At 43.9% G+C, this 13,705-nt stretch overlaps 3 protein-coding genes across 4 annotated transcripts in view; 2 read left to right on the forward strand and 1 right to left on the reverse strand.

Moving 5' to 3' along the window:
• LOC144084032 (calpain-5-like) overlaps positions 1 to 13,705 on the reverse strand; it is a 29,412-nt gene that overhangs the window by 708 nt on the left and 14,999 nt on the right. For both annotated transcript variants that reach the window (XM_077612281.1, XM_077612282.1), the window contains exons 3-16: positions 10,569 to 12,065; positions 9,400 to 9,574; positions 7,913 to 8,044; positions 4,015 to 4,223; positions 3,755 to 3,947; positions 2,813 to 3,006; positions 2,649 to 2,726; positions 2,391 to 2,586; positions 2,196 to 2,324; positions 1,349 to 1,422; positions 1,077 to 1,199; positions 903 to 1,006; positions 712 to 842; positions 502 to 642 (exon numbers count right to left, since the gene is read on the reverse strand). In XM_077612281.1, coding sequence (XP_077468407.1) covers positions 502 to 642; positions 712 to 842; positions 903 to 1,006; positions 1,077 to 1,199; positions 1,349 to 1,422; positions 2,196 to 2,324; positions 2,391 to 2,586; positions 2,649 to 2,726; positions 2,813 to 3,006; positions 3,755 to 3,947; positions 4,015 to 4,223; positions 7,913 to 8,044; positions 9,400 to 9,564 — 1,869 coding nt within the window. In that variant the 5' untranslated portion in view covers positions 9,565 to 9,574; positions 10,569 to 12,065. The remainder of the gene's footprint in view (positions 1 to 501; positions 643 to 711; positions 843 to 902; positions 1,007 to 1,076; positions 1,200 to 1,348; positions 1,423 to 2,195; positions 2,325 to 2,390; positions 2,587 to 2,648; positions 2,727 to 2,812; positions 3,007 to 3,754; positions 3,948 to 4,014; positions 4,224 to 7,912; positions 8,045 to 9,399; positions 9,575 to 10,568; positions 12,066 to 13,705) is intronic.
• Positions 5,418 to 7,056, forward strand: ompa (olfactory marker protein a). Its single transcript, XM_077612292.1, has 2 exons — positions 5,418 to 5,645; positions 6,618 to 7,056. Exons 1-2 carry the CDS (start codon positions 5,439 to 5,441, stop codon positions 7,044 to 7,046), a joined length of 636 nt encoding a protein of 211 aa, XP_077468418.1. The 5' UTR covers positions 5,418 to 5,438; the 3' UTR covers positions 7,047 to 7,056.
• LOC144083627 (uncharacterized) lies at positions 10,575 to 12,140 on the forward strand. The gene is made up of 2 exons (XM_077611611.1): positions 10,575 to 11,056; positions 11,120 to 12,140. Exons 1-2 carry the CDS (start codon positions 10,575 to 10,577, stop codon positions 11,628 to 11,630), a joined length of 993 nt encoding a protein of 330 aa, XP_077467737.1. The 3' UTR covers positions 11,631 to 12,140.

Consider the following 13,705-nt stretch of genomic DNA (forward strand, 5'->3'; position numbering starts at 1 on the left):
GAAATTCTTCAAAAAATGAAATGTAATATTAAGTGAAAAGTCCAAATGAAATATTTTTCCATAAAAAGAAAGTTCTAAAATACTGAAATTCTTCAAAAAATGAAATGTGATATTAAAAGTGAAAAATCCAAATGAAATATTTTTCCCTAAAAAGAAAGTTTTAAAATACTGAAATTCTTCAAAAAATGAAATGTAATATTAAAAGTGAAAAATCCAAATGAAATATTTTTCCCTAAAAAGAAAGTTTTAAAATACTGAAATTCTTCAAAAACTGAAATGTAACATTAAGTGAAAAATCCAAATGAAATATTTTTCCATAAAAAAGTGTTAAAATACTGAAAGTCTTAAAAAATGCAATGTAATATTAAAAGTGAAAAATCCAAACGAGTCCTCTGCAAAAGTGCTCGTTAACTCATTGTCCGCCGTTGTCAACGGCAACCAAAGTTCAAAGTCTAGCTAGCCGCTAGCGTCTCAGAATCGAGTGAGCTCGCCGCTAGTTACCGCGACCACGCCGAGCGTAGCGGTGGAATGGCGGCGACCGCCCGGGGCCATCAGGCGCAGCGTCTCGTTGACCACGCCGGACCGGGTGGAAAGCGTCAGCTCGCCCAGGAGGGAGTCGCACATCTTCTCGCGCCGGTACACCTTACGAGGAAAAAAAAAACGTCAGTCAACGGGGCGTTTGGCGAGGACGTTCCGGCGAAACCCGCCCACCTTGACGACGAGCGGCCGGCCGGCGTCCTTCCTGTAAAAGATGGCCTTGACGTCCAAGGTGGAACCTTTTTGGCGGGCCGGCGAACGGACGGAGCAGCCTTCGCAGCGGACGCTCACGTACGTGTCGGCAGCTGCGCACGAAAACGTCAAGCCGTGCAAGTGAAAAAAAATCATCATTTTTGCCAACGTACCTACGAGTTCGTCGCCTTCGAGGACGTGCACTTGAGTGACCAGCGACGGGAAACCACACAAAGCGCTCCAGCACGTACGTGGAGGCTGATCCTGGGTCAGTTCCCTGCAGCAAAACAAATGATTTGGCTGCAAATCTAATCACGCGAAAACCACTTTTAAGGCGTTTTTGGTACCTGCCGTGCGACGGCACGTCCGTGAAGATGCGGAGCAGAAAGTCTCCCTCGCGTTCGGGTTCGAAAGTGGTCGGCACGATGACGTAGCGGCCCTCTTTTAGGTCTAAGCGCAGGAACGCAGATCTATGGGAACAATGGCACGTTTTCCCATTTTAAACTAAAAGCTGGCTAGCCAAAATATGACAAATAAGCGGGTTCAAGTCCAAATAAAAATCAGGAGTTTGCAGGGATCATTGGGCGAACAAAAAAAAGTCACCCATTTTTGAACTGACCTGGCATTGCTGTAGGGGCTACTGGCCACGTTGACCTGGGGGGCGTGCATGCGGTACTTCCTGTTTACCTCCACCTGTTGGACGGGAGACAAAAATGCATGACAGCCATTGGCGTGGGTCGCAAAATTCACTTATGTGCATCAGTTTCTTGCTAAAAAGAAATAAATCAGTAACATTTCTGATTTCATGTTTTCTGATTTCCATTGGAGAAATTATATGGAATATTTATCCATTTTTAATGACACTTATCTTTGTCAGGCAGACTAAGCCCTGCTATAAAAATAATTCAATACAACTATTTTTAAAGTTAATGATTTTATTCTAAACATTTAAAAATGGGAATACTTACAGATTTTATTATTTAGTAAAAACATAACTGAAGAACACTGCGAGTTTTTCTTTTTTTTTTTTAAATTAAAAATATCAATTTAAAAAGCGGGAAAATTTAAAAAATATTCCTTTTTTTTTTTACTTTTCTTAATCAACCAAAAAAATATTCGTCCCTTTTGGATTTTTACTGGAAAAAAGTCAATTAAAATAAAATGGAAATTTAAACATGGAAATATTAATCTTTCTCCTTTTTGTCATTTTTTTAATTAAATAAAATGAGTAAATATATGTATTTTTTTTTAAAATGAAAAAGAATTATTAGATTAAGAACCTTGCCAAACATGATTTGAACAGCGGATTAATCAAATATCCAAATAGCAGTTTCACTTAATCGTCCCTCAATTGGTTATCAAGTTAGGAGTTATTAATGTTAGCATACCAATCAATTGATAACCGCCCAGTTTGACGTGATAGTAGCCAAAAATAAAATGTCCCAGCCAGTAAACATCCACCTGACCTTGTATATTCCAAAACCGATGGCCAGATTGTCTTCCCGTCCTTGTCCTCGTCCCAGAGAAGCTCTGCGGTCCCTCTGCTGCAGAGACACCAGCGCTTCATCCTGGGCTTTGGTCACGTCGAACGAGAACTGCAACGCGTTCGCCACGGCGTTAAAATTGGGAAAATGGCCGGCGCGAACGAAGGGCTGGCTCACCTGCGGGTTCTGGAGGAAAGTCCCCTGGTTGTTGGCGCAGCCGCCGGCTCGGTTGGCCGGCGGGTGATCGTGGCGGCGCCAGGAGCCGCGCAAGGTGACTTCCTCCCAGGTCTTGTGCAAGCTCAGGTAGGACGTGTTGATCAGGCGGCACACCACCAAGTGCGTGAAGTTGGACAGGAAGTCGTCGAACGTCATCCTGGGACAAAAAGCCGACATTTGTGGCTGAAGACCAGGTTACTGTCAGTTGGCGAATCTCACCAAAACTCGCCGTCGTTCTGCACCACCATGCCAATATTCTGGCGCTCGCGCTGGCTGATCTTTTCCCACTCTGCTGAACTATTGTACAAAAAAAATGTGCCTTTAAAGACAGCTTTTGAAAACATCATTTCATCAATTTTGTGTTTTTTGTGCCGCTTCGTTACCCGTCGCTCCAGGGCCCGTTCCATTCGCTGCTGCCCCACGGGTTGCGAAGCCGGATCATTTCCAGTTTGTTGGACTGGAAGAAGGCCAGCAAGCCGTGACCCAGGCGCACTTGTCGCACGTCCGTCACGGCGTAGGCGTGACCTTTGACCAGGCCGCTGGGTAGGTGAGACTCCATTTCGGCTGCGCCGCTCGCCTAGGGGACGTCAAAAAAATGTCAGAAAACAATGCACACAAAAATTAGAACCTAAAATAGATCGAAGCTGCATTAACCAAATTTCACAAGATTTCTGAGAAAGAAATAAAATCTGCACTACCAGAATTTAACACGATTCCACGAGACAGAGCTCCGTTAAAGGGAATTTCATACAACCACTTTAAGTTGCGCCCTATAGTGCGGAAAATGTGGCAATTTTGTTTCAGTGTGAATATTGTATTGGCCCGAATATAAGACGACCCCCTCATTTTCAAGACTCAGGTTTGAAAGAAGACCTTTTTGAACCCCAAATTATTTTTTTTATACCTGAAAAAAATGATTTGAACACTAAATATATTGGAGAAAAAAAGGTATTTTGCCTCAACCAAATCATGTAAAAACAGTCTATCACATCTTAATGAAATTAACATTTAAATATATAAACTAAAGTGCAATCACATTTGTAAACGAATGGCTTGTTTTTTTATGTAATTTAACCAATCTACTGCGATCAAACCACAAAATTGCAATATACTAGATTAACTATCAAAGTGTTAAAGATATCTAACGTTGTGAATGGGTATGGGTATAATGTCTCGACCTCGTATGTAAGACGATCAACACTTATTTCAATGCAAAAAACACTGTCTTATATTCGGGCCAATACGGTAAGGAAACGCATTTAATTGTGGGAAAAATGCAGTAATCAGTTTACCGTCATAAAGTCAATTTCAAATCGGACGCTTACCTCAACGGAGGCGCTGACGAGCCCTCCCCTTTTGTGAACCTTGAGCAGTCGCGAGAAGAGCTGGGCTCGCTTCTCCGTCTCATCCTGGACTCCGCCGTCCTTCAAGCCGACGCTTTCCGAGACGCCGCCCGTGAAGTCCACCAGCGCGTCGGCCGTGTTGCCGCCGTCCAGCGCCTCGTAGCAACCGAAAGTCCTGGAAAGAGAAGAGAGCGCCGCTTGAGAAGAAAAACAAAACAAAAAATATGGCGGGGGAAGCGTACTTGGCGTAGGCCTTCTCCACCAGGGCGCTCCAGAACTCGTTGGGATCGTCAGAACGGCAGTAGACCAGGTTGCCGTCCACGGTGGGCAGACGGTCGTCGATCACCACGTCGCTCCACTGGCCGAAGCGCCAGAAGCGGAAGTGGAAGATGCCGGCGTACAAATCGGGCCGCTCCTTCTTCCACTCCTGGTCTTGCCAGTCGGGAATGACCTGTGGACGAAGTCTGATTGAGGTCTCGCTTGGAAAAGGACAGAAAACCCACTTGAAGGAAAATGAAGCTTTGGCAACTTAGTTGCTTTGCCAAAAGGTGCTCACTGCCTTGCCAAAAAAAAATCCACAAGAAGGCGCCAAAGCAAGATTTTTGTCAAAACAATGTGCTACAGTCATACCTCTACTTACAAATGCCTCTCGGTGCTAAAGTTTCAGGTTACACATTTTTTTATATTCAAATGAGTGACTCAAGATACGAAAAAAAATCCAGGTTACGAAACCCGCCCAAAAAGTAAATGCATTTCCTTATCCATTATTTTATTTTGAATTCCCCTTGTTAAGCGATTAAAAACTGTACAATTGCAACATGGCGCATATTTTCACACACACACAAGAGGGCACACATAAAAGTCTAAAATTACTACAAAGTGGACGGCTTTTGGTCCTAGTAGAACGGGTTCTTGTTGCCATCTGGCGGACAAACACGGGTATTACATCTATAACGGCCGAGGAGGGAGATATTTCAGAGGCGCAAGGCACATTTTCATATGCTTTATTTATTTTAAGACATTAATAAATAATTTCCTTATAATTTTTGTGTTTCCTCACATCTTTCATACAAAATTGGGACACTTTGACCAATTTTAAAGGGTTTAGTTGCTAGTCATGTGAGCAACGTGGAACAAATTAGAGAATTTACATATAAAGTACTTACGAAATTTTCAAGTTATGAAAAAAATCTTGGAACCAATTAATTTTGTAAGTAGAAGTACGACTGTAGTTGTTTTGATGTTTCTAAAATTTGATGTTACCAAAAATATCAGGATTTTTATCCAAACTATTTAACTCATTGGCTGCCATTTTTCCAAAACAGCATGGACGTCACTGAAACCTGACCAATCACTGCCAACCCTCCCAGCTCATGTAGATTTAACTCCCCCGCTTCCTAATTTGATAAGCTATTTTTGATTTTTGCCGTTGATTAACCAAGAAGAATCCCCAGGCAAAAGTCCCAAGAGAAGACAATTCCACAAGTCATTTGACAGCGCAAAAACAGATTTGACAGTGATATCATAAGAAGAAGAAGAAAAAAAAGGGAATGTTCCGTTGAGCTAACGCGTCAGGTGACTCCCAGCTGTACGTCAGCGGCGCCACCCGTTGCCCGGCAACGGCGCACGCACTTTTGCTAAGTTACACGGCACGACAAACACATGGATGTCCCGTCCTTTGCGCCGTCGCCAAGGTCAATCAATGCGACGTCCCCCGCGGGCGCCGGCGGGAAATCGTTGCCGGCGTGGGCGGAGCCAAAGGGGAGAGGAGAGAGGGCGACGGATACGGGAGCAAAGTGTCGACCAACATTTGCCAGAAATGGATCAGACAGAGACGCTGTTGGAATTTAAGGAAGACGTGGCATTGACGGAGGTGAGCTTTGATATTATTATTATTATTAATTTTATTTTTAACTCATTGGCTGCCAACCTCTCCCAGTCGAACCGGATTGGACGTCTGTCCACGTCAATTACAGTGAAATGTTCTTCGATTTCGGTGGCGGTGATTGGAAATAAATATTAAAAATAAAATGATGTCTTTTTTATTTTTACATCATTAAGTTTGCAGTCATTTGCGGGTGAAATGGGGCGTTAACGACACTAAAATTCAAAGTCATTTTCCTGATCAAAAGTTTGTTTCCCTTTACATATATTGTTCAAAAGTACAAGTAAATAACATTAATTACAAAAACAGTATAAAAGACTGAATGTTTAGTTTTTCTGCATTTTTTAATTTGAAAAAATAGACATTAGTTATAAAATCAAATATCTGTTTCTCATGCTAATTTAATCAAAAATATCGGTAAATAAAAAGGAGATTTTTTTTTATTTGACTTAATATTTGCTTTTTGCAGCGATCGGATTGGACTTCTATGGCCGTCAATGGCAGTGAAACCTGATTTGGTTGCGGATCACCATCAATGGTGATCAAAATTATATTGAAAAATTTAAAATATATACATTCATCTTGTAAAGGTTGCAGTCGTTCAGTTAAGGTTAAATTTGGAATGTCAACCACAACAAACGTAAAGTTTAAAAACCTTGCTTATATAATAAAACTATCAATGATGAAAATTGAAGTGAAATGACAAAAACTTAATATTATTGTTTTCCATAATAGCATTTTTTTAAACTATCCTTTTTTTATTAATAGAAATTTCTTTTTTATATTCTAATTTAAAAAAATGGCCTTAAAAACTAAAAATACGACATAAAAACGTAGGCTTTTTTTTTCAAAATCTAATTTACGCTTTTGCGTTTATCTATAAATGAGATCATATTTATGATTATTTGGGACCCCATTTTTGAAGAATTGTTTGTGTTCGTTTGGTCATCCCTCCCTCAGAAGATGCGCCTTCGCGCATCATCCCTGCAGCGCTCGGGCCAAAAACGCCAGGACGGCGAGCGCCTCCTGCTGCCCCACGAGGCCGTCTACCGGCTGGACTTTGGGCAACGCCAACTAAGCTTCCTGCGCTGGGACGTGTCGCTGAGCGGGAGCGGCCGCGTCACCGTCACCGGCGTCTCTCAGCACTGGACGCCCGACCTGACCCACCTGATGACGCGCCAGCTGCTGGAGCCCGTGGGCACCTTCTGGCGCGCCGCCGAGCGGCCCGATCTGCCCGACCTGCAGTGCCCGGAGGCCGACGTGCAAGAGTTCGGCGAGCGCATCGCCGAACTGGCCAAAGTGCGGCGGGTCATGTACTTCCTGTTCGCCTTCAAGGACGGCGCCGAGCCTTCCCGGCTGCGATGCTCGCTGGCTTTTGCGACCCGCTGAGCCACCGTCCCTGGCCAAATTCATTTTTTTATCGACGTTGACAATCCTAGAAATGCTAGATATGGCTATCCTACTAGAATCACGTGGATCGTTTGAAATAAAGTCTCTTTTCATCGTGTCACGTTTGGATTATTGACTGAATTCCTGGCCTCGCAGTTCTGGGGTCGAGGGTTCAATCCCGGGTGGCTCCTCACTTTGTATGTGGAGTTTGCATGTTCTCCCGGGGCTCGTGTGGGATTTCTCCAGGTACTCTGCTTTCCTCCCACAGGCCAAAAACATGCATGCTAGGCTAGGCTAGCTGGTTGACGACTCTAAATTATCTCTAGCTATGAGTGATTGGTCGTTTGTCTCCTCTCCTCGTGCACTGTGATTGGCCGGCCACCGATTCAAGGTGTCCAGCGCCTGGTGTTCGTTGGAATAGGCTCTAGCACCCCCACGAGACCCTTGTGAAGAGATTAAGCAGCTCGGAAAATGAACGATTGAATTTTTTTGATGTTTTTAGACGCATTGGAATTGTTGATGCTGAATTTTATTTTGAATCGCAAAAGGCCATTTCTGGAGAGGAAGTGGCGAAGTGACTCACTTCCCGTGGATTTTGAGGCCATTCTAGGTCATTTCCTCTATATTTTTTAATCATTCCCTATTGATTTGGGGGTATTGCTACATGTCCTATTATTTAGGGGGAAATTGCTCACTCCCCATTTATTTAATTTATGTTTATTTATATATTTTTGAGCATTGGCGGGTCACTCGGTATAATATTTTGACGTATTTGTTAACACTTGATGTTTTTTTTCCTGACTTAAAAGTCCAATGGAATAAATACTTATGTCAAATAAATAAAAAAGTTGAAGGCAATGTCTGACCTTCTGCCAAAGCGTGTCCCGCGTGGCCAGGGTGGAGCAGGCCGCCACGAACCAGCAGTTCCCCAAGCGCCCTTGGTGGAGATCGTGGGCGCTGGGGCCGTCCACGAAAAGGCGGGGCTCTTGGCACAACTCCTGAGGAAGAAAAGAGAACGAGGATCACCCAGGTGGCCGTGGACACCCAAAAAAGGAAACACCCGTCAATTAAATTGCCACAACGCCGGCGGAGATGGACAGCCGGCTGCAAAATGACACGGCCGATAAGAACCGCACAAGCACTCGCTATCTCTTACATAGACAAATACACGCACGCGCTCATTCACATGTAAACTTGGAAAGACTTTCATTCACACACTATCTCGCTAACTACCACACACTCCCTTAATCCAATCTCCCTCCGACTGACTCACTCACATGAAGACGCCCACGCCCACTACCTCACTCTCACTCTGGGTCTCGGGGGGCAACTTACTCTTAAAACTCATTCAAATGAACATTTTTCTTTGTACGCTGTCACTTTCTTAGCAATTATCAGTCAATCGGTCAGTAACGTCCCGATAAAATGATGGACTCACTGACTCAAATGGATTATTGACTTTTTTACCGATTCAAATTCACATACATTCAGATTAACACTTTTATGCAGTCTTACTTACACTCATTCAATCATGACTGTATACTCACTCAAACATTCACTCACTCCCTCCCTCACATTACCCACATAAAAGCCCACATTCATTCACGTATCTATCTCAAGCTCAATTTCTTACAGACTCACTCATTCAATTGAATATATTTACACGCACACACACACTGACACACACACACTGACACACACACACTGACACACACACTCAGGCACCCCCTCTTTCTTGCACACTTTTGCTCTCATATACACGCAGTACTTTCCACTCTCTCCATTATTCTCACAAAACCCAAAAAAATTGACGCACAGTTATTAAAACATCAACTACTGTATTTTGCGGATTATAAGTCGCAGTTTTTTTCATAGTTTGGCCAACGTTTGTGAAATTATCGACCTCCCGAGTTGGGGAAGTTGTTTAAAAGTAACACAGAGGATGAAGATTTCATTGGTTAGCATGTTCTTTATGCTAAAGCTATCTGAATAAGATAAATACTATGTTACGTCATTACTGACATTACCAGGCATGTCAGTCATGTAACTTTTGTATAGTGTACACTTATTCAGCCTGTTGTTCCCTATTTTATTTTTTATTTTAAATTGCCTTTCAAGATGACATGTATGTTTTTGGTGTTGGATTTCATCAAATACATTTCCCCCAAAAATGCCACTTAAACTCCAATTTTTTTTCCTTCTTAATTCTGCATTTTTTGGCTGGTGCAACTTATAGTCCAGAAAATACGGTACTATTCACTAACTCTGGTGAACACACACTGGCAAACACAACCCCCCCACCACACACACATCTGTCCTTCTGTTTTTTGTTACAACGCACGGGGGGCGTTACCTTTGGCCTCTTCCAAACAACGCCGCCAATGCCTTCCCTCTGGTAAAAGAGCGACCGGTCGCTGGCCGGGAAGAGCGGATCCTCAAACAGGACTCGGTTTCGCCGGCATTGCTTCCGCAGGGCGTCGAAGGATTGGCCCTCGTACGCTGTCGTCGTCGTCGCCATCCCGACGCTTCTGCCGAGTAAAAAAAAATGGATGAAAAACAAGACAGCGGCCAGAGGGTGCGGCTTCACGCGGTCGTCATTCGCTCGACAGATGTTCCAAAATCACGTGTTTGCATTTTGGGGGACGTCACGTCGAGCCAAAATAGAACTTTTGCGAGCCGTTCACTTGGTCTCGTGACCGCGGAGAAAGGGAACTATTGTATTAACAAACTATAAAACAGATTCAAACAATGGAACTTTTCTTTTTTTTTCTTTTGTGACTCAGAGCAGGAAATGTCTCCAAGTCCCAAATGAAAACAAAACCAAAGCAAAGCACTTCTACTAAAATGAAAAAGCCACTTTTAAGTTGAAAGCTTCATCGGAAGTGACAAACATGACTTTTGTTTTGTCTCGAAATGTCCGTTTTTTTGGTTTGCATTTAATGTGTTGGCCACTGGTTGGTAGCAAAGGCTGCCATGACGCGGTTTGAAGAAATTCTTGTGAAAATATTAATCTTTAACATCATCATCGGACAAGACAGCTTGCGTGTCATGTGAAAAAGTTGCACTTTATACTTCCAGACACAAACACGTGCACGTTAAAGGTAAAAAATGACCCAAAAACTAGGCTATTGTTTTTTTATAGAAAATATTATGTGGTATAGATGCATATATATATTTATAAATACCCCCAAAAAATATCAGTACATTATTTGTCTCTATTCTAGCAGAAGCCATCCTTTCTTTCATATCACTAGATTTAGAAATGCTTCATTGTCTCATATTTTTTTGTGTTTTTAATACCAATTTTTTTTTCCTAAATCCCTTAACTCACACAATATAGTAAAATCAATAAATGTCCCTACTTTAAACCTAGCAAAGTAGTTGAAGGGTTAAAAAAGTGTCTCTTAAAAGTTACAGTGGATGATTTTGCTCAATGATTGACAGCTTGCCAAGAAAAGGCCCTCCCATTTTTACCTTTTTTTTTTGCTGTCACTTGTATTTTGGACGCCTTTGGCTACTTACTTTGAAATGTTGGCTCGCTCCGTCACGCTGGCGGCGTTGGTGGCGGCCGCGACCAATCCCGGGTTCTCGGGCCGCCCCGACGTGGCCACGGTGGATGTTCATTCAGGGGCGGAGGTCACCATCGGGTGCGGCGGCGAACCTCTCTCGGCGGCGTCCTGGCACACCCCCTTCGGACCCTTAGAGTCGAGCGCCATCCCGGGGCGACGGGCGCCGATCCACGTGCGGCGGGACGGCAGTCTGGCGCTCCGCAACGTGAGCGTCTGGCATCAGGGTTTGTACTACTGCGTGGGGCAGCGCCGCGACGGCAGCTCGGCTGTGTTCCCGTACCTTCTGCGGACGGACCGCGGCAGACGTGACGGCGGCGGGGAGGCGGACCGACGGGAAGCCGTTTCCCAGCGGCTCTTCGCCGGAGCCGTGGCGGCGGCGGCGCTGCTGGCTTTCCTGCCGGGGTTCGCCGCCGGAGCACTGAGCCGCCCCAAAATCCTCAGGTGAACAAAGTCCCGGAGTTGATTGGCGTTCTTAGCATGAGCGTCCGACCTTTGACCCTGTAGATGTCTGAGGGCAAAGGCCGAGAGGTCGTCGCCAGCGCGCCGACCCGACCTCGCCGACGGGTGTCCGTGGCCTCCCTCGTGTCCGCCCGCCAAACCGCAGAGGAGTTTCCGGCAAAAAGCGGGCGTGGATCGGGAGATGGGAAATAGCGCCGGCGCCGCCGATCTGGAAGCTGGCGAGCGCGTGGACGAGGCGAGGGGAAGTGAGGATGAGGAGGAAGTGCGGGAAGCTGCAGATGGAAAGACGCAGGAAGAAAAAAGCCAGGGTGGAATGGATGACGCGAGTAACGGGAATGACGAGCGAGGTCCGTCTTCGTCCCGTCGGCGTCGCATCATCCGCGTCTACCAGTACGACCAAGACGGGCGCCCTTACGGGCACCTCCCCGCCTCCGAGCCGGAGCCTGCGCCCAATCAGCGCGCCGTCTCCTTAAGCCACCTTGACGCCATCATGGCTGCCGCCTCGACAGGGCCCCTGGAAGCCGGCCCGCAAAAAGACCCTCTTTCTTGCGATTGATTGTATGGATTGAATTTTTTTTATTCCACTTGTCACTTCTGATTTACATTTATTCCACTTTTGGTCCACTTGTGATGGTTTTGTAGTTGCCTCTGCTCCATATGTATTGCAGTTTTGTTCCACTTCTGATCCAAGCATATAGTCCTGTCACGATCCACATCTTCCACACTTGTATTCCACTTGTCATTCATCTCTATTCCACTTGTGACTCAATGACTCCCTGCGATTCTTCCACTTTTGCTCCAACTTGAATTTATTTGAAATCCACTTGGATTTCATTTAGGATCCATTTGTGATTCACCTGTGCTGCACATGTATTGCACTTTTGTTCCACTTAAGATCCATTCTTCCTCTTTTTGCACATTTGTTCCACTTGTAATCCAGTCATTGTCCACTTCATCCAAACTCCAGCAAAAATGAAAGTCTCTCTCTTCCCTGAAAGAAAATAAAACTACATTTAAACATTTGTGAAAGCAAAATAGAATGTGGAATAAATCAAACTGAATGTGACTATTTGCTTTTGAATTTCTTCAATGGGGATATTCTCTTTAAAAATTGTAGCATACAACATACAGAAAATACATTTAAAAAGGACAGCCAACTTCATTTTAAGACAACAACAACATTCAAAGCAGTGTGTGTGTGTGTATATAATCCACTTGTGTCTGATTACACCCCCTGTAATGTTGCAGTGTTTGTTCCAGTAACATGGGTCAGTGGCAGTGAATGAGTTGCTCACATGACGCATTTATAGCGAGGAGGAAGATTTCATACGCTCTTTAAAAGACACGCACACACAAACATAAACACACAGACACACACACACACACACACACACCCGTAATTGTCAATTGACAAGCAACGGGAGAACAAGGAGCGCCTGGAACTCAGGTGGTCACTGAGAAATCTGAAGATGAAGAATAGAAGATTTGATCCTTCCCGCGTTGGATTGGAACATTTCCATTTTGTCGACGTTTGATGGACGCATCGTGCACGGTGAGAAGCAATCCAAATTGACTAAGAAAAAGCTCTTTAAAATTGGCTTACTCACATGAATTTGTCAAATGTAGTGGATTAACAAATGGGGGTGCGTGTCAATCTGATGCTGTGTGAAATGGGCAACATATTGACATTGAAAAAGTCCTTCAGTGACCCACAAAGTTCCCATCACGCACCGGGGCCGCCCATGACGGAGATGCCCTCCGGCCGCTAGATCGAGGTCTGGGGTGTAGATTGGAAGTCCGCGCCACGGCAAAGTGTGTCACTTACCCAGCTAGCTCACCCCAAAAGCTTGATCCGTTTCTAGCCATTTTTAGTTCACTAACAATCCAATTGTGGTCAATTTCTAGTCCACTTCAGCTGAATTTTACTTTGCGTCATGCCAGAAAATATGAGAAAATTAAATTAAACACAATTAGCTTTAACAATGTCTACTTTTTGATTCACTTTTAGTGTGTGCGTGATCAATCCTATTTTAATTCAACTTTTAATCTGATGAATGCAATGGTAAATTCTGAAAGACTAAAATGTAAGATGTTTGTCTTTTGTTTCGTCCACTTTTGATTTGTATTTTACATTCGATATTTTCCAAGATCTAAAATGAATGGCTTTCACTTTTTGGGATCAACTTGATGTCAAAATAAGTGTACATGTCAAACATTAGATTCTAATCAATTTGGGAGACAATTGTATTCCACTTTAGTAGGAATAAATAAACAAAATGGATATAGTGGATATTCCTCCTTAAATAGTAGTCCACTATTAAACCAGTTCTCTTCCACTTAAGTCTTCATGAAATAAAAATGACAGTCCACTTCTCAACTATTTCATTCCACCTCTATTTCTATTCCACTTGCAGTCCGCATGGAAGTATCAAAGTGACAGTTCATAACTGCAGCATAAATTATACACACTGGTGTAACTGTAAGCGTGTCCTATCTGAATAATACATGTCGAATACACGGCGCCACAATACAAGGCGTAAACAGGCATCCATTCATTATCTTCATTAGCTAGAAGCTCGTTTTACAGGCTAAATGGCTAAATGCAGAATTAGAAGACATTTTGCCTCCACC

Source organism: Stigmatopora argus, chromosome 10 (assembly GCF_051989625.1).
Source record: "Stigmatopora argus isolate UIUO_Sarg chromosome 10, RoL_Sarg_1.0, whole genome shotgun sequence".
NCBI classification, from domain to species: domain Eukaryota; kingdom Metazoa; phylum Chordata; class Actinopteri; order Syngnathiformes; family Syngnathidae; genus Stigmatopora; species Stigmatopora argus.

Coding starts and splice junctions, on each gene's coding strand:
- ompa (XM_077612292.1), top strand. CDS start 5,439: ATGTCCCGTCCTTTGCGCCGTCGCCAAGGTCAATCAATGCGACGTCCC. Junction 5,646..6,617: donor AAGACGTGGCATTGACGGAG/GTGAGCTTTGAT, acceptor TCCCTCCCTCAG/AAGATGCGCCTTCGCGCATC.
- LOC144083627 (XM_077611611.1), top strand. CDS start 10,575: ATGTTGGCTCGCTCCGTCACGCTGGCGGCGTTGGTGGCGGCCGCGACC. Junction 11,057..11,119: donor AGCCGCCCCAAAATCCTCAG/GTGAACAAAGTC, acceptor TTGACCCTGTAG/ATGTCTGAGGGCAAAGGCCG.